General features: G+C 41.1%; 1 protein-coding gene across 2 annotated transcripts in view; it reads left to right on the top strand.

The window, feature by feature from the left end:
* slc25a14 (solute carrier family 25 member 14) overlaps positions 1–25,484 on the top strand; it is a 54,006-nt gene extending 28,522 nt beyond the window's left edge. Inside the window, exons 6-9 of one of the 2 annotated variants that reach the window (XM_072270467.1) lie at positions 4,733–4,857; positions 8,857–8,992; positions 9,973–10,053; positions 12,070–18,093. In XM_072270467.1, coding sequence (XP_072126568.1) covers positions 4,733–4,857; positions 8,857–8,992; positions 9,973–10,053; positions 12,070–12,111 — 384 coding nt within the window. In that variant the 3' untranslated portion in view covers positions 12,112–18,093. Of the gene's footprint in view, positions 1–4,732; positions 4,858–8,856; positions 8,993–9,972; positions 10,054–12,069; positions 18,094–24,904 lie in introns of those variants that run through there. The other variant, XM_072270465.1, reaches the window with a different exon arrangement.
* The last annotated feature ends 2,231 nt before the right edge of the window (positions 25,485–27,715 follow it).

Here is a 27,715-nt window from a genome sequence, read left to right as displayed (position 1 = left end):
TTTGATGGATAAGATTAATGTGCATTTGAAATAACATTGATGGTCAGCTTGATTTTAGTGGGAGGGGGTGGGTCCTATCTGACAATTAGTTTGAATTTGTCAACAGAATATAAGGTTAATAAAATTGCTAGGTTCCAATGGAGACAATGGGATACTGAAACAAAAGCCTGTAATGACCTCTGTGTCATCTGGAAGTAAGTTGTTTGCTGATGACGTAAAATCTGAAAGAGAGATTACTAAGAGATGAGCTTTCTTTCTCACATTTTCATCGAAACATGCATAAAATACATCGTTTACCTCACATCAATTCAGCAAGGGTTGTTCTTCTGGCAAGTCTGCAAGTGTTGCCACCATAGCATTCACAACCAATCAGTTGTGTTGTTGATAGTGACGAAGATAGTTGTAGACTACAGGGTGATATCCATCAATGATAAAATGGGCAGAGCAATGTCAGATGGAATTTAATTCTGCTAAGTGTATGCTGATTCACATTTGGAGGACTAAGAGGACTATACATGTACATGAATGATAGCACCTTGGGGAGTATTGAGGAACCTCGTACAAGTCCAAGGATCCCTGTAGGTGGCAACACGGGTAGATTAGAACATTGTAGAAGATTAATGGTATACCTGTTTACAAAATAGAAGAGCATGAGGTTATGGTAGAATTTTATAAAGTGTTGGTTAGGCCACAGCTGGAGTACTGTGGCCTAACCAACACTGGTTACCACACTTTAAGAAGGATGTGATTGTACTGGAGAGGGTGCAAAGGAGACAGACCAGAGGGTTATCTGGAATGGAGTGTCTCAGTTATGAAGAGAAACTGGATAGGCTGGATTTGTTTTGTTATAAACGGATGAGGCTACAGGGACTTGATGAAAGCGTACAGGATTTTGAGGAACATACAGTAGTATTAAGAAAACTTTCTCCATGGCAGGGATATCAAAGCCTAGAGGACGTAGACTTAGGGTAAGAGGAGGAGTAATTGCAATCTGGAATGTACTGTCTGAGCAGGTGGTGGAGGCAGAGACTCTCACAACATTCAAGTTCATGATAGTCCAGGTTCTGATAATGGGGTTAGTTGGTGGGTTGATAACATGAACATGGTGGGCTGAAAGCCCGACTCTTTGTTGAGGCACAGATGGGAATGTAGTATGTGAACATGCATCAAAAATAGAGGGGAAGCCAAGCGTTTAAAAGCAGCAGAAATTTTAGGCTTTGGTAACCTTGAGACAATCTAGTTCATTGAGTTCTCGTTCCAGTTGCAGGCATAGTCTGAAGGTAGGGAATAGAGATCATGGTGGACCTCAAGGGCAATGTAATGTTCTTTCTAGCCTGTGCTAAATGTCTTTCAGTTTAGAGAGAATGCAGGACTTGTGATAAGGTATAACCAAAGGTTAACCGTATATGTGAAAGCTGAATTTTTTTTGTACTGGTAGCCAGCATTTAGTGAAGTATGACAGGAGTTAGGGGAGACAAGAATATCTTTGGTCGGTATGGTGGCGCAGCTAATAAAGTTGCTGCCTCACGGGTCCGGTGATTTTAACGGCTTCTATGTGTGTGGCATTCGCATGTTCTCCCCATACCAAGTAAGATTTCCTCTGGGTTCTTTGGTCTCCTCCCAATTCCAAAAATAAGTGTGTAGGTTGGTAGTTAAATTGGTCAGTGTAAATTTCCCCCTGTTTATGGGTGAGTTGTAGAATTTAGAAAGAGTTGCAAATGTGGAGAGAATAAAATGGGTTTAGTGTGAGTTGATGGTCCACCAAGGCTGTACTGACTAGAGGGCCTGTTTCTGTGGTGTTACTGCTTCTTAACTACATTCTTGGAGTACTCAGGTAGTTTTAATGGGAAGGGAAGTTGTTGCAGATTAGTCACTGGCTATAATTGGCCTTGGTGAGCATTGTGAAGTTGTATAACACTGAAAAGACCCTTCGGCTCACCATATCCATGTTGCCCATTTGTACCTATCTGCCATCATCCCATTTACCCACATTAGATTTCTAGCTTTCTATTCCCTGGCAACTCAAGTACTTGTCTAGATGCTTCTTAAATATTGTGAAGTTAACTGCCTCTGCCACCTCTTCAGGCAGCGTATTCTATTCTTTAACTACCCTTTGTGATTCAATTTCCTTTAAACCTTCTTCATCCCACCTTAGACTAGTTTTAAAGTGCCATCCTGGAAAAAGAATTTTATTATCTACTGCCTTATCTAACTTCCTCATAATTTTATCTAACTCTATCAAGACATCCCTCTCCCTAGTTAAAGCAAACGCAGCCTATTCAATCTCACTTTATAATTGTTTTGCCCCAATGCAGGAAGCATCCTGGTGAGTCTCCTGTGCAACCTCTTCAGTGTTTGCTTACCTAACTGTTTTCCTGCTGCAAATTCTCCAGCCAAGTGAGTAGGCTGACAGATAATTAATTGGAATTCGTTGCCACAAGTACCTGTGGTACCTGTGGAGGCAAGTCTTTATGTACATTTAAGGCGGAGGTTGATAGATTCTTGATTGGTCAGGGCATGAAGGGATATGGGGGAAGGCAAGAAATTGGGGCTGAGAGGAAAATTAGATCAGCCATGATGTAATGGTGGATCAGACTTGTTGAGCCAAATGGCTTAATTCTGCTCCTGTATCTTATGGTCTTATAACAGCAAGGAAATCTAGTGAACTCCTGTTCTGCTGTTGGAGTCCTGTCGGGATGCAAAGTGGTAACTGGTGGCTAGAGTTGGACCAATGCATTTAGGGCTTTTGCATTTATCCTGTATTTAACTGCACTTATGGATAGATTACAGTAGTTCTGAAAACATTGGCAATTTCCATCAGTTTCAGCCAACTTAGTCATTATCACACTTAACTAGTAGGAGGTGACTGTTTATTGGAACAGTGACTGCACTTTAAAAGTAATTCATTAAGTGGAAAATCCTGATGTGAACACAAAAGGTGGTATACAAGCGCAAGGCTTTTTCTTTTGAAATTAGCTGATGTGGATAGAAAAGATGATAGGCATGGGATATATTAATCTAACTGCCTATTTCCTCAGGCTGGGGATAAAAACCCTGATACCTCACTTTGTCCTCTGGATGTGTTTTAGATATGAGAGAGTGAATGGAATTGCCACTGATAGTGAGTTACTGTAACTTTTACTCATTGGTAGTACTGTTACGCTGGGAAGCAAGTGCAGATCCTTGCTTAGTCCATGCTGTACTGGGAGCTTGATGCGAACTGCTGCTTCTCGCTGGTCTGTCAGGAACGTAACACAACCCCACAAGTCAATTGTCCACAACTTGGTGGGACGAGATGTCTGTCAAGGCTGGGAGCAGGCACAATTGGTGCAGTTCTGAGATGTGCAGCATTGTATGTGTTCTCAGTTCAGTTCATCAACTCTGCTGCATCTGATGGAAGCTGCTGTCTTTTCCACCCCCCCCCCCCACAAACGCATTCCCGTTGTTTAATTCACCACCTCCCAGAGGTTGCTCCGTGGTAATAGTTTCTGTGGCGATCGCTATCGTATATTTGGGGTTTGATTAATAATCTTGCAGATGACATCAAAGTTGGTGGTGTTATTGAGCAGAGTAACGGCTTATGGAACTTAATCCTGACAAATGGAAGATGATGCACTTTGGAAAGGCAAGTTTAAAAAAGGGCTGTAGAGAATGTTGATGAACGGTGAATTAGGTATGTTCACAGATCTCGGAAAGTGACATGGAATACAAGAGCTGGGTAAGCATGGTTACAGCTTTACAAAAATATTTCTGACTCCTCATCAGGAGTTTTCTGTGCAGTTCCATTTGCCATATTACATGGAGGATGTGATTGCACTGGAGACAGTATGGATCAAATTGACCAGGTTTCCTAGATTGGAACGTTTCATTTATACCATTGGATTGGCTGAGTTTGTTATCCCTGTTGCAGAGGAGGGTGAGGGTTAGCCTAATAGAGGTATATAAAATAATAACTGACATTGCTAATGTAGATAATAAAATCTTTTTACTCATATGGGAAGTGTAAAGACAAGAGGCCGAAGCTATTCAGTGAGAGAGGGGATCTCGAGGGAATTTTTTTTACCCAGAGTGTGGAATGTGCTGTCTGAAGAGATGGTGACACAAACACAATCACAAAATTTAAGCTTCTAAACAAAAGTATTTGAATTGCCATGAGTTAGAAGGCCACGGCCTAATGTGGATAATTTATGTAGATAGGTACAATAGGAGGCATGGGCATGAGGAGATGAAGAGTTTCTGAGCTGTGCAACTCCTACTGACTGACTGCACCAATTGTGCCAGCTCCTCAAGATGGTTGTCCCATGTTGGGTCTGTATGTATCAGGACTAGCCATTTGTGCTTGTCATTCCTGACTGCACCTTTAGATTTCCATTATATATTCAGGCATTGTCTCAGCAAGACAAACCGTACAACATCATCTAGATTTCACAAGATTACCAACACATTTCACATGCATAGAAACTTAACTAACTGAGCATTTAATGGCTACTTCATTTCACCCTCTGATAAATGTTTGCTTTGTTTCACCCATTGTCCTCTCCCATCTTCCCTGCCACTTCAATGTGCTTTGTTAGTTGTGTTGAAGGGTCTTTGACCTAAAATGATTAACTGGTTTCTCTTTCGACAGATGGAGTTTTCTGGCTGAGTTCTTCTGCATTTGTGTAAAACTTTTACTTGCTTGTATTATAAGCTGTGATTGCTCTTCAGATTTTTTTTTTTGTGCGATACATAGGGTGTCAGCCTCACTGCCCAGCGAGCAGCCATTGTCGTGGGTGTGGAGTTACCTGTGTATGATGTTACGAAAAAATACATCATTTTGTCTGGCTTCATGGGAGATACAGTTTACACACACTTCCTGTAAGTTTCTTCAATTATTTGCATTGCTGTAGAAATTTTTAACCTCGACCACTCGTTCCAAGGTAATTTAAAGGGATGATAGGAATAGGAGATGTGGAGTAAGGGTCAAGAGAAAAGAAGTGAAGTGAAAATGGTTTCATCCACTGAACAGTATTTTTCAGAAATTTAAATGACTACGTAATGCTCCTCATTTTGGTTGCTTTGTTTAGAATTAGTGTTGCATAGCACCTCAGTGCCAACTTTTAACTAATCCCATTTGCCCACATTAAGTCTGCATCCTTCTATGCCTTGCCTATACTGTTCATGTACTTCACTAAATGACTCTTGAAGGTTGTAATTGTATCCACTACCTCCTCTGGCAATGAGTTCCCAATATCAACCACATTGTGTATATGAAAACAATATACCCTAAGTTCCCTTTTATAACTCCTCCCTCTCATCTTAAACCTATGCCCTCTTGTTTTTGATACTCCTGCCATAGGGAAAAAAAAGACTTTTGACTATTTACTCCATCTATGTCTCTCATAATTTTATATACCTCTACTGGGTCAACCATCAGCACCCTGTACTCCAGGGAAAACAAGTCCACCCTATCCAATCTCACCTTATAACTGAAGTCCTCCAATCCAAATGAATCTTCCTAGTCCCTTCTCCAGCGTAATCACATTCTTCAACTGGAACTGTGACAAGACAACGCAAATTGAAGTTACCTGGAAAATATATCTTTTGGAGATTTGTTCATTAAAGGAATCTCTGAATTGCATTGAATAACCTATTCTAACAAGTGCTCTGTCAGGAGTAGTTGCTTAATTTCATTCCATGTTACTCAAACAGATCATCATCCAGGTTGATACAGCTGAGTCTTGGGAAAAGGTTAGCAAACCCAGCAAAAGTTCAGAAGCAATCCTGTCTTTTTGTTGGATTTGGTGTTCGGGAACTTTAATCAAGCCAGATTGCAAGGAGAACCAAATACTACTTGAAAGTAACAATGCTCCCAAATGTTGTACAAGTACAAAAACTGATGCTGATGAACTTTTATGAAATTTTCCCTAAAATAGTGCACTATTTATCTAGAAAGTGCTTTAGAACACTTCATTTTCAGCTAGATGCAACAAGTTTAAAGCCTCCTGAGAAGTCTGTCATGTTTTTAACCTATAAGCTTCCAAAATCAACTAATGAGGAAGAGTCACTGCTGTTTATGTGTAGACATGATAATCTGATACAAGCCTGGATAAAGTGGTGGAAGTTACCAGAACTGGCAACATTGGGGCCTACATGTAGTCTCTGAACATTCTTCTGTTGCCCGTTTCCATACTATCTATATATCCTAACCAATCTTCCATTGATTGCTGACTGAAGCCATTAAACATAACACAGATGAATTTTGAATCCAACACTGCTGCTTAATTGACACTCCAGTAAACCATTTGATCAGTTTATTTTGAGAGTACTGCTTCTATAATCCACTTGAATAGTTATATGCACCAAAGATTTGTCGCTAGTATTGTCTTGTGACCTAAATCTTGGAGCCTATTCAATCTCTCATAGCTGAAATGCTCCATGCCAGGCAATATAATGGTGAATCTCTTCTGTACCCTCTTTAGTCCATTTGCATTCTTCCCATGATCTGAAGACCAGAACTGCAGAGTTTTTCAACACTGCTCTAACTAGTGTTTTATATAGTTGTACCATTGCCGTTCTGCTTTTATATTGTATGCTCTGGCTAATGAAGACGACTTTCCCTCAAGTCTTCACTACTTTATCTGCCTGCTTTCAGGAATCCTTGGACATGTACACCAATGTGCTCTGTTCCTGAGTAATTCCCTGGATCCTGGCATTCATTATCTATGTCCTCACCCTTTTAATCCTCCCAAAGGTTTTTCTATCCTGTTCCGTTTTAATAAATAGTAGTAGGATAGTGAAGAATACTGTTCATGGAAATGCAGCCTTGGGAGAAAAAAAAGTCTCGTCTCTCTTGTCCAGCCTTACTGTACTAAGTTAATTTTGCATAACTAAAGAATGGGAAGTTATCAGAATAAACTGCCCAAAAATAGGCCTCTTGCAACAATGAGAGTGTAAACCTGGTCCTCAATGGTTGAAGGGTTGTAACACCTGGGAGCATTGTTGACTGAGCAAAGAGATTGGCTAAACTGGAACAAGGGGTAGCAGGCAGCTACATTAGTTGGTAGGACTGGATCAGAATGGTTCTATAAGCATTTGTGTTGGATCAACAGTTATTTACCTTATCCAAAAACTACTGGGATAATAGTGTAGAATGCCATGCATTAAGGAGTCGTGCAACCCAGAATCACGTCTTCATCCTCGCATATCCTTGTTGCCTATTGTACTTATCCACATGATTCCCATGTACTCTTATTAGGTCTGTAGCTTTCTGTACCTTGGTAATCAATGCCCTTTTGAGATGCTTCTGAAATATTGTGAGAGTATCTGTCTCTACCACCCCTTCAGGCAGCACATTTTAGCCTCTAATGTTGACTGTATGGGAAAGATCCAATGGATCAAGAAACTCTAAGGTCTTATCACTATATCCAGATTGTCCAGAGAGAGCCATGTCTCTGTGAAGCACAAAATGTGGCAATCCCTCATTTGCTTCTGTTACATCAATCTTGCTCTTAGGTCCTCAATCTTATTCTCCAGAGAATGTACATTTGCTAACAAGATAAAGTAGTTGAATCACTCATTCATTAGAAGGCTTTGGGTAAATGGGATTGATAGGTAGATGGATATGCTGGGCTAAGGGGCCTGTTTTTGAGCCGTGTGACTTGGACTTTTGCCTCCAGTTGTGAATTTGGGTGCCAGAGTAGCAATGTTCCCTCTAATTTGTAATGACCAGAGTGTGCAAAAATCTTGTCTGATAATTTTTTGCCCAGTGACAACATGTGCGCACTGAATTCTATATTTAGACATATTTAACAGCTAGCAAAACACTGTCAATAAGAAATTTGATCTCCTCTGGGTTTGATCATTTTGCTCTTGCTCATCTGCTCAAAACATATGCAACAGGTTTGTAGCGGGAATGAAGGATTTTCTCACTTTTGCATGTGATTTGCTTGCTAAATTATGCTTTTAAAAAATCAAGTTTCCAAATGTCACTCCACTTCTTCCCACTTGCAAATTCTCCAGCAACTTATGCATCATAACGGTACACACAGGTAACATCAGTTTCTGTATTTTACATAAATATTTCTCGTAGCTGCATGTTCCTGACCTCAGGAGCCTTCAGTTTAGCTGTTTCTACTGTGTAAGCCATTCCGCTTTAAATGAACTAGCAGTTCTTTTGCGTTTCACGCCCCTTGCTTCTTTGGAATTCACATAATTTCTTCAATAAAAGCGAATAAGCCAGTTCTAAAACCTACAGACAAAACATTGCAAACTCCACATTGTTAACACCGTCCGCATCAGAAACCAGAAAAGGAAATGTGGTTGTGTATGATCATGAGATATACTTAACATGGCAACAAGGCGGAGGGTGACAGCCTTTTGTGCACATTTTAAATAACTTTTTGCGCTAACAACAAAAGATGTGTGCACATGCACATCAGGGGGAACATTGCACAGTAGCGTAGCAATTAATGCAATGCTGTTACAGCTTAGGAGTTCAGAGTTCAATTCCCACGTCCTCTGTAAGCAAGTTTGTACGTTGCTTCTCGTGTGTGCATGTGTTTTCTCTGGGTACTCCGGTTTCCTCCCACAGTCCGAAGACATACTGGTTACTTGATTAATCGGTCATTGTAATTTATCCCTCGAGTAGACCTAGGGTTAAATAGGTAGGTTGCTGAGCAGTGCAGCTTGAAGGGCCTGAGGGGTCTATTCCACGCTGTATCTCTGAATAAAATAAAATGAATACATTTTAATATATGGGTTATTCTTCAAAAAAAGTGGAATTGCCAGTCAGCCACTACTTAATTGAGTGGTAGAGGAGATCAAGGACCTAAGTACTTCATACCTTTCCAATGTTCGTATTTGTTGCTCTTCCAGCTCGAGCTTCACCTGTGGGTTGGCTGGTGCCTTGGCCTCCAATCCTGTCGATGTGGTGCGGACTCGTATGATGAACCAGAAAGTGGACTTGGGGAATCGTGTTGCTTACAAGGGGACCCTGGATGGTCTCCTGCAGGTAAGTCTAAACAGGGAGTGTTAACAGAAACTTTGGACTTGTTACTATAAGGTAGAGACAGTTGTATTGATGTGTACTAACAAGGCACTCGTGCAGATAAACACTCCAGTGGTCATTTATATATAACAGCCCCTCTACTGACCATTTGTGTCCAAGCTTACCACTTCTCCCTCATTACTAAGGTGATTTACTTTAGAAAAAAAATGCTGCACATTTGGAGCCAATACTCATTTAAATTTCTCCTGAATGACTTCAGCTGCTGCTCTGGATTTGTACCAGTTACATGAGCCGCTTCTGACCTGTTAAACAAGATAGTGACATGTGTTCTCATGATGGGCAGTACCTGCAGCATCAATATCCCATGAAAGTGTACCTTAGAGATGTGATCATTTTAAATAGTCGAGGATAATTTCTACCATGATAAACAGGATTTTGTGAGGTGGCAAGGCATTAGCTATGAGCCTATACTACAGGATTTGTAATGAAGAGGGAGATTAAAAACATGAACTTAGGACAAATTCAGATTGATTGGCGCAGAGATATAGCTAATAGAGTTGCTGCCTCAGCCAGCATCAGATGCTGTCTACATGGAGTTTGCATGCAAGCTTCCTCTGGGTGCTTTGATTTCTTCTTGTATTCCAAAGCTATATGGAATGGGGGAAGGTTAATTAATCACTGTATATTGTCTTTAGTGTGTAGGTGAATGGTAGAATCTGGGGAGAGCTGAGAGGAATGAAAAGAAAATGGTATCAGTGTAAATCGGTGCTGATGGCTTAGATTCAGTTGGCCACAGGACCCATCTTCATGCTGTATCTCTCTGACTCAGAGAGAATTACTCAGTTTGAGCATTCATTTAGCCTGTAGGATGAAGGAGGAAACCAGTAAAGATATCTCAGTGAAAAAATTTATTATAGTATTTAGTGGGGAGCAATGGGAAAGAAGGGCAATGTTTAAGGATTTCTTTTTTAATGCATTCTTAGATCTGCAAAACTGAAGGCTTCTTTGCTTTGTACAAAGGATTCTGGCCAAACTGGTTACGGCTTGGGCCTTGGAATATCATTGTATCCTTTTCCTTTGTTTCTTGTTCTGTGTGCTAGTAATTTTTTTTGTAAATGTGCAGAATATTCCTTCAGTCATTACAAAAGGAACTATTAGAAAGTTGGAAGATGAGCTGCCACCATTTTCATTCAGTGTCATCTCTACGATCTGTTTTGTCTGACAAAATGAGCTTTTGGAGAGCAAGTGTGTGTGAGTGTCAGATAAATCTTCAGTTTATATTTATACTGGATAGTTGAGTAAATATTTGCTAATATGACCATAATGAAGTCAGTAGTTCTCTACACAATTCATCCAGTTATCTCCTTCCCTAGCAAGTGTGGGGGGGGGGGGGCGGGGTGGTGGGGAGTGATATGAGTTGATGTGTTTCAGCCTCTTCCAGTAAGGGTAATGTTAAAGTGAACTATTCTCTTTTCCATTGGAATCAGCAGATTTACCAACATGAAATTGGTTAAATCTGATTGCTGCAGGATTTCCTCTATATTTTCCATTAGTTTTTAGGAGGAATTTTTCCGAAAGGCCCTGAAGGGTCTTCCTGTGCCTGGTGTTACTGACGTGCAGGCGAGTGCTAACGTGGTACAAATGATGAAACAAATACAGAAAAGGTGGAAATACTCAGCCACTCAGGCAGTATCAGAAGAGGGAAACAGAGTTAGTTGCAGTTCAAGCAACACACATCAAAGTTGCTGGTGAACGCAGCAGGCCAGACAGCATCTCTAGGAAGAGGTACAGTCAATGTTTTGGGCCAAGACCCTTCGTCAGGACTAACTGAAGGAAGAGCTAGTAAGAGATTTGAGAGTGGGAGGGGGAGATCCAAAATGATAGGAGAAGACAGGAGGGGGAGGGATGGTGCCAAGAGCTGGACAGGTGATTGGCAAAAGGGATATGAGAGGATCATGGGACAGGAGGCCCAGGGAGAAGGAAAAGGGGGGGGGAATACCCAGAGGATGGGCAAGGAGTATAGTCAGAGGGACAGAGGGAGAAAAAGGAGAGAGAGAGAAAGAATGTGTGTATATAAATAAATAATGGATGGGGTACGAGGGGGAGGAGGGGCATTAGCGGAAGTTAGAGAAGTCAATGTTCATGCCATCAAGTTGGAGGCTACCCAGATGGAATATAAGGTGTTGTTCCTCCAACCTGAGTGTGGCTTCATCTTTACAGTAGAGGAGGCCGTGGATAGACATGTCAGAATGGGAATGGGATGTGGAATTAAAATGTGTGGCCACTGGGAGATTCTGCTTTCTCTGGCGGACAGAGCGAAAGTGTTCAGCAAAGCAGTCTCCCAGTCTGCGTCGGGTCTCGCCAATATATAGAAGGCCACATCGGGAGCACCGGATGCAGTATATCACCCCAGCCGACTCACAGGTGAAGTGTCGCCTCACCTGGAAGGACTGTTTGGGGCCCTGAATGGTGGTAAGGGAGGAAGTGTAAGGGCATGTGTAGCACTTGTTCCGCTTACAAGGATAAGTGCCAGGAGGGAGATCAGTGGGGAAGGATGGGGGGGACGAGTGGACAAGGGAGTCGCATAGGGAGCGATCCCTGCGGAAAGCAGAGGGGGGGTGGGAAAGATGTGCTTAGTGGTGGGATCCGTTGGAGGTGGTGGAAGTTACGGAGAATAATATGTTGGACCCGGAGGCTGGTGGGGTGGTAGGTGAGGACCAGGGGAACCCTACTTCCCGTCACCCCACTAGGAATAGGGTTCTGTATTTATTATTACTTATTTTTTAGAGCTTAAAAGAATAAATGTTGACCTCATTCAAACATATAAGGTACCAAGGGAACTTGACAGGGTAGATTTGGAGCTGGTCTCACTAGTGCGAGAGTCACAAGCAAAAGGATTACAAGATGGGGGCTGGTCATTTTAAACTGTAGTGCATAGAAATTTCTTCTCTCAGAGAAATTGCTGGAATTTTCTTGGGTTCCTGTTTCAGGTTTTTGGAGTCTCAAGACTAAGTATGGGAAAGTTTTCTACTTGCATTAACAAATTGAGCTGCATTATTGAACTTAACTGTTTCTTTCAGTTCTTCATTACATATGAGCAACTCCGGAAACTCCCCATCTAAGTTATATCCTAAAAACTATTTGAAGCTTGTGCTGCTGCCTGGCATTTGTTTGTTGAAGGAAGGAAGCCTTCATGCCATTGCCTTTTCTTCCACCCTCGCCTCAGGTTTATGCATGAATGTTGCTGCATTCGAGTTTAATGACATTATGTGGAAAGAAGATCTGTGCACAGGACAGATTCTCAGTCTGAAAATTTGGAAGGATAGAAGACTTCTCCGTCCAGTTGAAAGCAGCTCATCAGAGGCGGCCGTGGGCACGGGCCTGCTCCCGATGCATACAGACCCATTTGTGCCATAGCACACGGAGATTTCGATGTGTACAAAGATTATACATCAGCTGGGCATGCAAATGCACACAGAGACAAGTGTGCAGTTTGTGGAAAGAGTTGTGGAGGTTAAGGATAAAACTTGGGTTTAGTTTATCTTTGTGGTATCACTTTAATTTGGATTTGGTAAGTGTGTTAAATCCTAAATTAGAAAACGGGACCCTTTCTAACCATGAAGCAACAGGTTGATAAGCAGTTTTTTCTAAAGCTCAGTCTTCAAGTTGGAGAGTTACATAGAGCAAAGGCAGGATTGCTAGGGTTTTGCATGACCTGATGTAAAGAAGTGGCTAAGTCAGGCAGTAAATAAGTATTTATAGCTCCTTGTCTTTGTGCCTTGGATCTGTTTTAAGGCTTCACAGAAAGTGAGACCAAACTATTTGTAAAGAAAAGCTATATGGAAACCTGTGCGTTGAAGAAAGTTTCTAAATAACGGCCTAATGCAACCTTTATTTCTATGGTGCTTTCCAGAATTTCAAATTAAAATTCCTTAAAAAAGAATTGATTATCCACCCAGATTAAACCAATATTTTAAGTTGCTTGTTCCATGTTCCTCGAGATTTGTTCTTGAGGTTTGCCATTCCAGTTTGCAGCTGTAGTTAAATGTGATGATTTGTTTTGATTTTGCAGTTTGTGCTTCTCTCCTTTTATAATGATATAGTTCTGGAGGAACCTGTCATTCTTCAAATGAGAAGGGGCAACAGTTTCCCTTGGAAAAGGGACACTGGTCCACAGATAGAAGTATTTTCAGTAGTATGATAGTTATTTTTCCTCCCTCTTTACAGGATGAAAGGTGTCCCAGTCCTAGAATCCATGTTGATATTGAAGTGTGATTATAACTGAGTCATGACAAGCTTTATGTGATCACCCATTGCTTGAACTTGATGCTGGAAGGTCGAGAGATTTCTTTGGTAAATATCTCCAGCTGTTCCTATTAGGGTTTCACCAAGTCCGTATTCAGCGAATCACACTTTGCAATTTCTACCGACTGCAACATGATCCTGCCATAGAACATATCTTTCTCTCCTCCTCTTTCAGTATTTCATGGAAACCATTCTCTTCATGAATACCCAGTCTAATGTTCTGTCCCCAACGACTGTTCTCTGTCCTATTACATCTTCCAATGCAACCAGAAGAGATGTAATACTTGACCATGTACTTTGTTCCTTCCTACCATCTAGAGGCTCAAACCATCCCTCCAGGTGAAGCAGTGATTCTGTTGCATTTCTTCCAATCTAGTACACTGCATCTGGTGAACACAATGTGGTTTCCTCTGCACTGGAGGAACCAAAAATGCCAGTGTTCAGTCCATAGTGGTGACCCTGAACTTCCTGTTCCATGCCATTTTAACTCCAAATCCCGCTCCCATTCTGACCTGCCTGCCTGCCTGTATCTTCTTTCACTGCCATATGAGGTCAATGTAAACTTGAGGAACAATACCTTACCTATAGGCACTTTGCAGTTTTCTAGAATGGATATCTAACTTATGTCTCATCATTTCCAGTTATTGCTGATGTCCATGTCTCACCCTGTTTCTATAGATAGGCTCCATACCAATCAGTACTCTTGCTCCTTATCACCTGATCTAACTGAACCCATCCCCATCTAGTTTTTTGTCTTCTGCCTCATTTCTCCGCCAAGCTTTGCTTGAAAACTAACACCTCATCTCTCCCACAGTTCTGAGGAAGGCTGTCTGGCCTGAAACATTAACTGGTTTTCTCTCCTCAGATGTTGTTTCATTTGCCTGTGTTTTTGTTTCAAGTTTCTGTGGGTCTGTCAAGCTGCCTTTTGCCAGTGCCTGAAATATCAGCATAACAAAAAAATTTCAATCGTTAATTGATTATTATTACTGTGTATGGAAGATGATTCTCCACTTCTACCTTGTCAGATTTTTTTTCCTAGCTTGTAAGCTTTAGACTTTGCCTGCATTTTTTAATATGTATTTTATCAAGGGATGTGGGCTTTGCAAGCTGAGCCACTGTTCACTGAGTTTAATGCTTCCAGGCCACTCGAAAGAGTTACCTTGTCACTTTGTCCATTCTTTATATTCTTAACTGTTCAATTTCCACCAGTCAATCTTCTAAGTTCTACAGAGTACAACTCAAGCTGGTATCTTGGAATTTGTAAGCTTTATCATTGTGACATATTGGCATCATAATCCCTTCTAGACCAAATCGTCTTCAAGTTTTGTTTTTCATTACCTATTTAATTCATGTTTTTTAAGGCAGGGTAGCCCATTAAATTTTTCATTGAACACCTTCTAACTTTTTTATTTTGTTTTATTCTTTAAAGGATTTTCCCAAGTTACTCTGACAATCTTTGTTCCATCATTTTCAGAATCTTAGCTACTTGGCACTTCTTGTTTTTCTTTTGCAATTAATTTTGTTACAATATGATCACAGTTAGACGCAGTGTTGTACATCGTTGGACAGTTATATAAATTGAGTTTGGTTTTGAAGCTACATTTAGATAAACCTCTTGTCAGTATGAGACGTCAAGTCATTAAAAATGTATAAACCTGTGAGTTACTGAACTGAAATCTGTCCTAGTAGTCACTGGACAATTTCACTGTTGCACTGGTTGGGTCTGCCCAAGAGCACTGCAAAACTTTCATAGGAGCAGTCTGTTTTGTAGATCACAACCTTTTCATTTAGTGTTGCAGCTTTATTAAGAGTGAACAGTATGATGGGAGTAAGAGTAAATTCTTGTCCCAGTAGAGATTAAGTTAAATAGATTTTTTAAAAAATTACAACCAGCAAGTCTTTTGCAGCACCTGTTGCATGTTGCACTGGACATGTGCTGGTCAGGTTTCATGCAGCAAAGACTATATAACTGTCTTGTTATGGAACAGGTTTGTAAATGTACTGGTGACTGTCTAATCACTGTTTATGATATTGTACATTATTGTTTATATGAAGATTGTGGGGATTGAATATGCAATTGGATTTGCTCAGTTCACTCTGCATAACTTGATGTTGTGTAATAATGTAAAAATAATGAACGCACAATGCTCCCCATGTCAATTGATCACCTTTGACTCATTCTGTTTAAAACTGCATGAGATTTATTTGTGTTCTTAGTTTGACTTGATTGTGTCACAAAACTATGTTTCCAGATCCTAATTTCCCACACAGTGTGGAACTAATTCTCTTCTGTCACTAACTGAAGTATTTTGAGGAGGAAAATAAGATTGAAGATGGCACAGTAGATGACTCTATTTACTCTAAGGCATTTGATAAGGTGATGGTAGATGGTCCAGAAGGTCAAGACACACAAGATCCAAGGCAAACTCCCTATTTGGGTCCAAAATTAGCTTGATGATAGGAGACATAGGATAGTGATTGAAGGATAGTTTTCCATTTAGAAATATGACCTGCAGTGCGCTGCAGAGATTGGTACTGGGATCTTTGTTGATAGGTGAATGAGGGGGTGGGGGTGGGGGTGGTGGGTTATAAGTAGGTTTATGGATGGCTTGAAAATTGGTGGTGGTTTGGATAGGAAGGAAGATTGACAGCAAAATATGATAATGAAGACACGTAGTCCTCTTTTATTGTCATTTAGTAATGCATGCATTAAGAAATGATACATTATTTCCTCTGGTGTGATATCACAAAACACAGGACAGACCAAGACTGAAAAAACTGACAAAACCACATAACTATAACATATAGTTACAACAGTGCAACAATACCATAACTTGATGAAGAAGTCCATGAGCACAGTAAAGTTCAAAGTTTCTCAAATGCCCCACATCTCACGCAGATGGGAGAAGGAAGAAAAAATCTCCCTGCCATGTGGACCACAATCTGACTCTGAGTCATCCAAAAACTTCGAGCTCTGATTGGCTCTCCGACACCGAGTACTGAGCGCCATCTCTGTCCGAACGATTCAACCTCCTCCTTGGTCGCCAAAAGCAGGCAAGGCCGGGGATTTTGAGGCCTACCCTCCGAAAGATTCCCGACCACACAGTAACAACAGCAGCAAACGGGCGTTTCAGAAATTTCTCCAGATGTTCCTCTGTGCTTTCACGTCCATTCTCCATCAAATCAGAATTGTCCACGGCCCCTGTTTAACAGATACAGTATCATTTTTCACTGGAGGGCTGCACACACGCAGGCGTGCCGCCATCTTCTCCTCCCGCCAAATAGAGATCTGTTGGAAAGTTGGGTAGAGCATTTGAAAATGGAATTTAATTTCAACTATCACAAGCTGATGTGTTCTATATCAAATAGAGGTAGGACATGTTAAGCAGATTGTAGTAAGGAACACTGATGAACAAAGGGACTGTGGGGTTCAAGTCCATAGTCACCTGAAAGCAGTGGCACAGGTAGATATGGTGGTGAAGAGTCACATATGGCAATCTTGATGACTTAGGTTGGGCCCTAGAACGTAAACGTCAGGACATTATATTGCAAATTTACCAAACACTGGCTAGGCTGCACTTGGAGGGTTGTGTGCAGTTCTGATCCTCCATAAGGATGTTACTGCACTAGACAGAGTGCAGAAAATATTCACCAAGATGTTAACATATGGAGAGAAGAAACTGGACTGGCTGGGCGTGCTTTACCTGCAGAGGAGGAAGCTGAAGGGTCACCTGATAGAGGTGTATATGATTATGAGAGGCATAAATAAGATAAATAGACAAAATCACCTTCTCATAGTAGTGGTATCAAAATTAAGAGGTCATTAGTTTACAGTGAATAGAAGGAATTTGAAAGTTTCTACACAGAGTGGTTGTTATGTAGAACGTCCTGCCAAAGGAAGTGGTGCAGTCAAATCCAATCACCGTTTAAGAGGCACTTGGACAGGCGTAAGTAGACAAGGCATGGAAGGATACGGTCTTAATGCAGATGTATGGGATTAGACTGAATGGTCAAAGTTGTCAGCATGGACGTGGTGAGCTGATGAGCCAGCTTTTATGTCCTATACAACTCCACAGTAATGCCCTAAATCCCTTTGTGCACCTCTAGTTCTTAAGTCAGATAAAGCGATCTGATTTTCCAATACAGTCAATAATGTGATGAATAAAGCTACCACTTATTAACTCTTATCAGTATTTGCTGTTCAAGCATTTCAACTCATCAATGCATTTCTGAACATTAATACATTTAAAAATAATAAACCTAATAAGATCCTAAACCAAATGAAATATGATTCAAGTATAGCAAGAAAGGGGACTGAAAAAAATTTGAAGTTGAATTTGTCATATGCACAAGTCCATTGCAGCTGCGTCAGGCAATAATATCTTTTAAGCAGCATTCACAAGATATAATACACAATTTTTATTTTAAATACACAATTAGAGGGGGGAAAAAAAGAATTTTAGTGCAAAGTAGTCATACAGTTGCTAAAATGGTGATTTGGGATATGCAGGTTGGTTTAGTGGTTGAAGAGAAGTAGCTGTTCTTGAACCTGGTGATATGGATCTTAAAGCTTTTGTACCTCCTGCCTGATAACTGCAAGAAGATGGCATGGCCAAAATGGTGGGGAACCTTGATAAATGTTGTCTTCTTGAGGCAGTGTATCCTGCAGGTACTACGGATGATGAGGAGGGATGTGCCCATGAAGTTCTGGGAGAGTCCACTATGTGCAGTTTCTGCACTCCTACGCCATCAAATTGCCGCACCAGACCATGATGCAACCAGTCAGGATACTTCCAACGGTACATTTGTAAAAGTTTGTTGGTGTTCAATGACGAGCTGAATCTCTTAAGGAAAGTAAGAGCTTGTGAGCTTTCATTATGATTGCATCTATATATTGGGTCCAGGAACTTAAAGCTGCTGACTCTTCACTGCTGATCCCTCAGTGTAAACCAGCACATGTTCATCCTGCTTTCCCTTCTGAAGTCAACAATCAGCTCTTTAGTTTTGCTGAATTTTGAGCCAGAGGTTGTTTTTGTAGGACTAGTTCTTTTATTGCTATTATACTGCTAATATTTCTTCATCAAGGATTTAATGATTCCACAGAAATGGTAATATTACTCCTGGGACTTTGTCCATTATCAGTCCCTCTAGCTGGTTCCTAGTATTTTATCTCACCGTTAGAGGCTAGGCAGTTTGAATCAAATGTGAGATGAGAAGGGGGACTTGATAGACTCCCTTAATAAACCTAATGAAGGGTCTCAGCCTATATCATCAGTTTCTTCCCTCATAGATGCTGCTTAACCCACTTAGTTCCTCTAGCGTTGTGTGTGTGTCAACTGACAGCTTTATTGGTTCAGTTAAAAACACTTGACTCATACAAAACTAACTATCTGCGCACACTTACTAGAGTTCTCTGACCCACCCTGAACAGTCAAAGAAAAGAAAAAGTAACACACAGGAATAAGAGTCTACGCTGGCCAGATGTTCCTCTTGATCCCGATGTACAGTAATCTCCACATTTCCGATATGCATTCATCCACTTCTGTGATGGTGGGTCCTCAGAATTGTTGCTGCCTGTATTCCTGAAATCCTCCATTCTTAGCTTATTGATTTTGTTGGCTCAGACTCATCTGGCTGACCTGTGTTACCTGCTCACTGGACCAAGGCTACAAGCAGTATTATTTTATGGATCTTACCCCAGACTTGTGCTTCAGGTAACTTTCTTTGTTCTTTCTAAATCAGACCAGTTCAAACCATTTTTACCCAGTGCAACCAAACTCTGGGCTCAGGCTACCTACCTCAGGTCATAGGCTGTTTTTTCTACAAGCCTACCATTTCTACATAACCAATTAAACAGCATCTTCTTTGGAAATGGTGCTGGGTTTAGTAGATCATCAGCAGGAACCTCACTGTGTCTATTTTTAATTGCCAATCCCAGCATGAACCAGTTCACAAAAGGGTGGCTGCAAGAACAGTCCTACAAAATGGTTGTATCCATTATTCCAACCACATGGTAAGAACAAAGACATTAGATTTGTCTGCTTCCATTGTCTTTGGCTCATTCCTGTTCGCTTATTGGGAGAGGTACAGGAGCAGAACAGTTGGGTAAAGGGTAGGAAGAATAGGCAGAAAGGCACAGAGGGAAAGCAGCAGCAACAGCTGTAGAGATTTGATTAGCAATGCAGCAGTGGGGGGAAAGAGGTGCAGAGAAGAATGTGGAAAAGGAATGAGAGATCAAGGGAGGTAAAGAAGCAGCGTGTGTGTGTGTGTTGTGAGAAAAGCCATTTACAGAGTGACTGGAGTAAAAGGATGCATCTGATGTGAGGCCCCATCTCAAATCCTCAGTCAGTCAGTTACTGAGTGGAAAGGGGGTGTGCAAGCATAGAGCAATAAAGCATGGTAACACCTTTCAGACAAACTCATCTATGCTGGACAAGGTCCCCACCTAAGCTAGGCTCATTTACCTACATATTTCTCCAAACTTTTCCTACCTATGTACTTATCTAAATGTGTTTTTTTAAGTGATGTTATTGTGCCTGCCTCAAATAATGAATCCTGTGTCAGCTCATCCCATATATCAAGTTTCTCCTCAGCTTAAATCTGTGCCTTCTAGTTTTTGGCTCTATTTCCCTGGGAAAAGACTGGGTATATGCATCCCATCTCTGACCCCTCATGATTTTATATACTGTACCTCTCTAGGTTATCCTTCAGTCTCCTATGTTCCAAGGAATAAAGTCTAGCCTACCCAACCTCTCCCTATAAACACAAGAAAATCTGCAGATGCTGGCAATTCAAGCAACACACAAAATGCTGGAGGAATTCGGCAGGTCAGAGAAAAGAATAAATAGTCGCCATTTTGGGCCGAGACCCTTCATGAATCCTGATGAAGCTTCAAGGCCTGAAACGTTAACTGTTCACTCTTTTCCATAGATGCTGCCTGGCCTGCTGAGTTCTTCCAGCATTTTGTGTGTGTTACTCTCCCTATAAGCTCAGGCCTACAGTCCTGGAAACATTCTTGTAAATAATATTTACTTTCTTTCCAACACCATTTTCTATGAACAGTGCTGTGGTATCTCAAACTGACCTGGGAATATGTATTTTCAATTTTCAGAAGTTTCACTTTTAAGTAGATAAGATTTCAAATTTCAGGAATACAAAGTAAATTTATTATCAACGTACATATATGTTACTATTTACAATTATGAGATTCATTTTTTTGCAGACATACTCAATAAATCCATTAACCATATTAGAATCAGTGAAAGACCTTGCCAACAGCAAACAGCCAGTGTGCAAAAGACAAGTAAACTGTGTAAATAGAAAAAGAAAAAAAGTAATAAATGAGCAATAAAATTGAGAATGAGATAGAATCCTAGAACGTGAATCCATAGGTAGTGGGAACAGTTCGAAATCAGTATTGGGTTAAATATCACTGACATATGCTATGAAATTTGTTCAGTGATGGAGCAAGTGACGTTATCCCCTCTAATTCAAGAGTAAGAGGCACAGGTGTTTAAATGAGTAGGTTTCAGGATTGCTGAGCAGGACCTTAAAAGAGGCACTTACAGGAGCCAATGGTTAATAATTGATTGGTTGCTGCCAATTAGCTAATTAACCCACAAAAATACATTAGGGTCAAATAGACCTTTGGAACAGCTATAGTGGATGTGGGCCAATGTTAGAATGGGGAGTTGAGGGCTCTCAAGACTGGCAAGGAGAAGGGGAGGTGAAGGTAAGGTCTCTTTATTGCACAGCTAGAGCTGTGAGAATGGCAGTAAGGAAGTGTTATGCTCCTGCAGGATGGGGAAATCAGGCAGGCCTCTGTTGTCCTGATCACACTACTTGCAAAAGTAAACTTACTGTACTCCATATAGGCATATTCGGGAGCTGGAGTTGCATGAACTTCAGATCATTTAGATGGGGAGTGGAGATGCTGAAGGAATAATATACAGGAGATACAGGGAGGCAATGCCACCTAGGATGCAGATAGTTGCGTGACCATCAGGAAGGGAAAAGGAACAGGCAGTCAATTCAGAGTACCCCAGTGGCTGTTCTCCTGAATAATTTACCATTTTGGATACTGTAAGGTAGACAACTTACAACCTACTGTCTGGCTTTGTCCTTCAGAATGGTAGGGGGAAGAAGAGAGAGTGGTGATAGGGGGATTCATTCAGTAAGGTGACAAACAGGAGACTGTGTGAAGAAGAATGAGGTTCTAGATGGTATGGTGTCTTCAATGTACCAGAGTCAGAAACATCCTGATATAGTCCATGTAGTTCTTAAGGGTAAGAGTGAGCAGACTAAAGTCGTGATGCACATTGGTACCAATGGCATATTTAGGAAAAGGGATGAGGTCCTGAAGAGTGCATATGAGTTGGGGAGGAAGCTAAAAAGCAGAACTTCAGGGCAGTAATCTCTAGACTGCTGCCTCCATCCATGAGGGTAAAATGAGGATAATATGGCAGACGAATGTATGGATGAAAAGTTGGTGCAGGGGGTAGAGTTGCGGATCATTGGGATCTCTTGGAGAAGGTATGACCTGTGCAAAAGAGACAGATTACACTTGTTGAACTTGGAAAGGACCAATGTTCTTGTGAATAGACTTGCTGGAGTTGTTGGAAGTTTTTGAACTAGGTTGACAGGAGTGTGGGAGCTGAGTGTTAGGTCAGATGATGGAGTAGTTAGTGTAAAGGCTGATGTTTATACGGAGAGATTCTGAGGAAGGATTGAGTATAAATGCAATCAATTGGATGGTTGAAATGAGCTTACTATAAGAAGTATCAACAATAAAGGTGATGAATTTAGAGCGTGAATCAGTGCATGGAATTATAATGTGACTATTTCAGAGACTTGGGGCTGTCGCAAGAGCTAATCAGGGATAATATCACAATTGCAGAAAGGATGGACTTTATGAAGTCACACCATAGGTAATTTCAGCTTCCCTAATGTTGATAAGCATCTCCTTAGTGCAAAAGGATTAGATGGGCAGAATTTGTTAGGTGTGTCCAGGAATGATTCCTGACACAGTATGTGGACAGGCTCTAGAGATTAGGCCATACAGGATCTAGTACTATGCAATGAACCTGTAGGTGATAGGTTTCTCAGTAAGCAAGCATTTGGGAAATAATGACCATTACTCCCTGACTTTAGAACGACTGTAGACAAGGATAGGAACAGGTGATATGGGGAAGTATTTAATTGAGGGAGAGCTAATTATAATGGTATTGGCCAGGAACTTGGGAGCAGATATCTCAGGGACATGCACAGCCAAAATATGGAGTTTGTTTAGGGACCACTTGCCATGTGTTCAGAATAGCTTTGTTTCATTGAGACAGGGTGAGGATGGTAGGGTGCAGGGGACATCTTTGACAAAAGAGGTGGATCATTTAGTCAAGGGAAAGAAGAAAATATACTTGGGGTTCAGAAAGCAATAATTAGACATGGCTCTTGAGAACTATAAGGTAGCCAGGAAGGAGCTTAAAAAAGGGACTTAGGGGAGCTAGAAGGCGACACAGGAAAACCTTGGTGAGTAAAACAAAGGAAAACTCCAAGAACAGGGTTGACTTGTGAGAGAGTAGGATTGATCAGAAATATAGAGGGAAACGTAGCTGGGGGTGAAGGAGGTAGGAAGGGTCTTAAATGAATACTTAGCTTCAGTGTTCACAAGGAAGAGGGGATTTGATGAATGTGAGATCAACATGAAATGTTCTAATGTGCTGAAGCATGTTGAGGTTAAGAAAAAGGATGTATTGGAGCTTCTGGAAACTTGAGGATAGATAAGTCCCCTCAGCCAAAAGGGATATAAACCTACAACACAATACTGGCCTTCAGCCCACAAAGCTGTGCCGAACATGTCCTTGCATTAGAAATTATTTAGGGTTACCCATATATTCCAGGTTACTACAGGAAGTGAGAGAAGAGATTACTGCAACTTTAGTGATGATCTTTTGCTGTTACCCAGACCACAGGAGTGGCAGCAGAGGATTGGAGGATGGTGAGTGTTGTTTGTTGTTCAAGAAAGCTAATAAGGATAATGATGGGAGCTCTATAACAGTGAGTTATCAATGGTGGGCAAACCAACCAATTTTATAAACAGGATTTATGAGCATTTGGAGAAGCATGGTCCTATTTGGATAATCAGTTTGCTTCTGTGAGCCTGAGTGTTTTTATTTTGAGTAGGTGACAAAGCAAATTGAAGGTAGAGTGATGGACGTGATGCATCTGGATGGTTGATAAAGTTCCCCATGGTAGGTTCATCCAGAAAGTCATAAGACATGAGATCCATGAATCTTGGCTGTGTAGCATTGAAATTGACCTGGGAACAGAAGGCAAAGTATAGTAGTAAACGGAGCATATTGTGACTGAAGGTCAGTGAATAGTGGTGTTCTGCATGGATCTGTTCTGCTCTTTGTAATTTTTATAAATGACTTTAATGAGGAAGTAAAGTGTGGGTTAGTAAGTTTGCAGGTGACACAAAGATTGGAGGTGTTGTGGATAGTGCGTAAGGTTGTCACAGTTTAAAACAGGATATAGATGGAATGCAGAGTTGGGTGTTGAAGTGGTTGATAGAGTTCAATGCAGAAACATGTGAAGTGATACACTTTGGAAGACTGAACACAAAGGTGGAGTGACAAGGTTAATGGCAGGATCCTTACTAGTGTGGAAGAACAGAGATCCACAGAGCTCTCAAAGTTGCCACACAAGTTGATAGTGGTTAAGAAGGCATATGATGTTGGCCTTCAGTAGTCAGGGGAGTGAGTTCAAGAGCTGCAGGGAAATGTTGTAGCTCTATAAAACTCTGGTCAAGCCAGTTGTGGTCACCTCAAACCAGGAAGGATTTGGAAGATTTAGAGAGGGTGCAGAAGTGATTTACCAGGGTGCTGCTTGGTTTAAGAGACATGTCCTATGAGAAAAGGTTGAGTGAGCTACAGTTTTTCTCTTTGGAGTGTCAGAGGATGAGAGGCATAGATAGGATGGGCAGTTGGCAGTTTTTTCCCCCCAGGATAATGCCAGAGGATATCTGATTAAGGTGTGTGGTGGAAAGTTTAGGGGAGATGTAAGGGGCTATGTGTTGTGTTGTTTTTGCAAAGACTGGTGGGTGCCTGGAACACATTGCTGGGATAGTGGTAGAGGCTGATACAATAGGGACATTGGAAGGACTCTTAAATAGCCATATGGATGCAGGAAAATAGGAGGGTTATGGGCTCTGGAGCAGGGAAAGGTTAGATTGATCTGAGTAGCTTTATTGAGACTGAAAGACCTGTACTGTTTTGTTCTGATTTACATTCTATTTTCTAGTTACAGGAATTCTCCAGGAATGTGTCAGTATTTACAGGTGTGGTCTCAGGCAGATGCCAGGTTTTTAATGTTCCAGAAAGCTTTGATACACAAATGTTCCAAAAAAAAAATCACTGGCAGAGCCGAGCAACTGAGCGGCCAAGTCTCCTGAACCTGCTGACACTTGTGTTTGTAAATTATGGCATTATCAAAGGACATCAGCAAAATCCATACTTCCATCCTTTTATATGTACCATTCATTTACATAGAGTGCCTAATGCCCATTCTGCTGGCCTGAAACGGACTCATTAATCCCTCCGCTTTGGATTTCAGGTCTTCCCCTCGACTAACTTCTCCAAGACTCTGACTATATTTGTTGAAGACAGATTTCCCTTTAGTCTGAGCCAGCAGAGAGAGATTTGAGAGCAATGCAAGACCTGAGAAGGCATGAACCTCTGGAGGACTCCTGAAGCCAGGCACTGATGAGAATAAAAGCAGGAGATGTGGCAGATCAGTGGAGTGGAGAAGAGAGGTGCAGGTGCACTGAAGAGCCAAGGCTGATTGTCATTCTAATAAGGGACTAGCAGCTAGATGGCATTAACATTTATCGCTCTCAGATGTGAAAAATCCTATTGTGATGCTAAACACCAAAATCATCAGATCCCTCTGTTCAATAATCTATTAAAATGTGTTTTCCTGCTGTCGCTTTCCAACAGCTGCTTAATTAAAAGAATTTTGTCAATTTTACACTTAATTCAGAATTTGATTAATAATACCATTCAAATTAAAGTTATCTATTGAATCAAAGACAAGATATAAAACGTGTTATGAAAATCCTATTAGTGAAGCAGTGACAGCTTGCGTTACAAGTTTCACATTTGTGCAGCAATTTCTCTAGGATATTAAACACCTTTGATGATTGTATGGAGAATGTCTCTTTTTCCTCAAGTTCAAGTTTATTGTCATTCAACCATAGATGTGTACACTGCCAAATAAGGCAATGTTCCTCCTGACCAAGGCGCACAACACTGCATATAATTCCCACACACAACGCATAAAATAATATTACCACAGATAAGATAATAAGGTATAGGAGCAGAATTAGACCATTTGGCCCATTGAGTCTGCTCTGCCATTTCATCATTGCTGATCTATTTCCCTCTCAGCCTCAATCTCCTGCATTCTCCCTGTAACCCTTCTTGCCCTGACTAATCAAGAACCTATCAACCTATGCCTTGCATATATCCAATTACCTCTACACAGCCGTCTGTGGCAATGAATTCCACAGATTCACCACCCTCTGGCTGAAGAAATTCCTCCTCATCTCATGGATGTCCTTTTATTCTAAAGCTGTGTCCTCTGGTCTTAAACTCCCCTAGTATATGAAACAAGCTGTCCACATCTACTCTTGGAGCCTTTCAACATTTGATAAGTTCCAATGGGATCCCCCCCCTCATGCTGAATTCCACTGAGTACAGGACCAGAGCCATCAACTGCTCCTCAAATGATAACCCTTTCAATCCCAGAATAATTTTCGTGAACCTCCTTTGAACCCTCTCCAATGTCAGCACATTCTTTCTTAGAATTTTTTTTTGCCCAAAACTGCTCAAAATATTTCAAGTGAGGCCTCATTTATAAAGCCTCAACATCAGATCACCTGGATAATGCAAACACCTATGTCAGGATACTGTTTGTTGTCTGTAGCTCAGCGTTTAACACCATCATTCCCACAGTCCTGATAGATAAGCTACAGAACCAGGGTTTCTGTACCTCCCTCTGTAATTGGATCCTGGACTTCCTAACCAGAAGACCACAATCTGTGTGGATTGGTGATAATATCTCCACCTTATTGGTGCACTTCAGGGGTGTGTGCTTAGCTTACTGCTCTACTCCCTCCATACTCATGACTGTGTGGCTAGACATAGCTCAAACAGCATCTCTAAGTTTGCTGATGATACAACTATTGTTGGTAGAATCTCATATGGAGACAAGAGGGCATACAGGAGTGAGATATACCAACTAATGGAGTTGTGTTGCAGCAATAACCTTACATTCAACATCATTAAGATGAAAGAGCTGATGGTGGACTTTGGTAAGGGTAAGATGAGGGAACACAAACCAATCCTCAAAGAGGGATAAGAAGTGGAGAGAGTGAGAAATTTTAAGTTCTTGGGTGTCAAGATCTCAACCTGCTACCAGCATATTGATGCAGTTATAAAGAAGACAAGACAGTGGCTGTAATTCATTAGGAATTTGTGGAGATTCAATTTGTCATCTAAGACACTCAAAAATTTCTACAGATGTACTGTGGAGAGCATTCTGACAGGCTCCACCACTGTCTGGTATGAGGGGGAACCGAAAGAAGCTACAGAAAGTTGTAAAATTAGCTCTGCCTTGAGTACTAGCCTCCATAGTATCCAAGCCGTCTTCAAGGAGCAGTGCCTCAAAAAGGTGTTGTCCATTGTTAAGGACCCCCATCACCTGGGCCCTGTCCTCTTCTCATTGTTACCATTAGGAAGGAGGTACAGAAGCCTGAAGGCACGCACTTACTGATTCAGGAACAGCTTCTTCCCCTCTGCCATATGATTCCTAAATGGGCATTGAACCCATGAACACTACCTCACTATATATATATAATTTCTGTTTTGTTCTATTTATATTCTAACTGTTTAATATACATATATACTTAATGTAATTGATTTACTTTTTTTCTTTATTTTCAGGTATTACCTTGCACTGCTGCTGCTAAGTCATCAAATTTCATGACGCATGCTGAAGATATTAAATTAAACCTGATTCTGATTCTGATTCTGTCTCTGACTCCCAAGTCCCTTTGCACCTCTCACTTTTAGGTTTTCTCTCCACTTAGAAAATAGCCTATGCTTATCTTCCTTCCACCAAAGTGTATGACCATGTCATTCCTGACACTGTATTCCATCTGCTACTTAGTCCATTCTCCGAATCTGTCTAAGTCTTTCTGTAACCTCTTTGCTTCCTCAACACTACCTGCCCCTCAAAGCCAACTGTTCAGTCTTCCAAATCATTTTCATATAACATAAAACGAGCTGTACCAACACAGACCTCTGCGGAACACCACTAGTCACCGGCAGCAATGCAGAAAAGGCTCCCTTGATTCCCACTCTT

Source organism: Mobula birostris, chromosome 10 (assembly GCF_030028105.1).
Source record: "Mobula birostris isolate sMobBir1 chromosome 10, sMobBir1.hap1, whole genome shotgun sequence".
NCBI classification, from domain to species: Eukaryota; Metazoa; Chordata; class Chondrichthyes; order Myliobatiformes; family Myliobatidae; genus Mobula; species Mobula birostris.
This window is presented reverse-complemented; position numbering and strand designations above follow the sequence as displayed.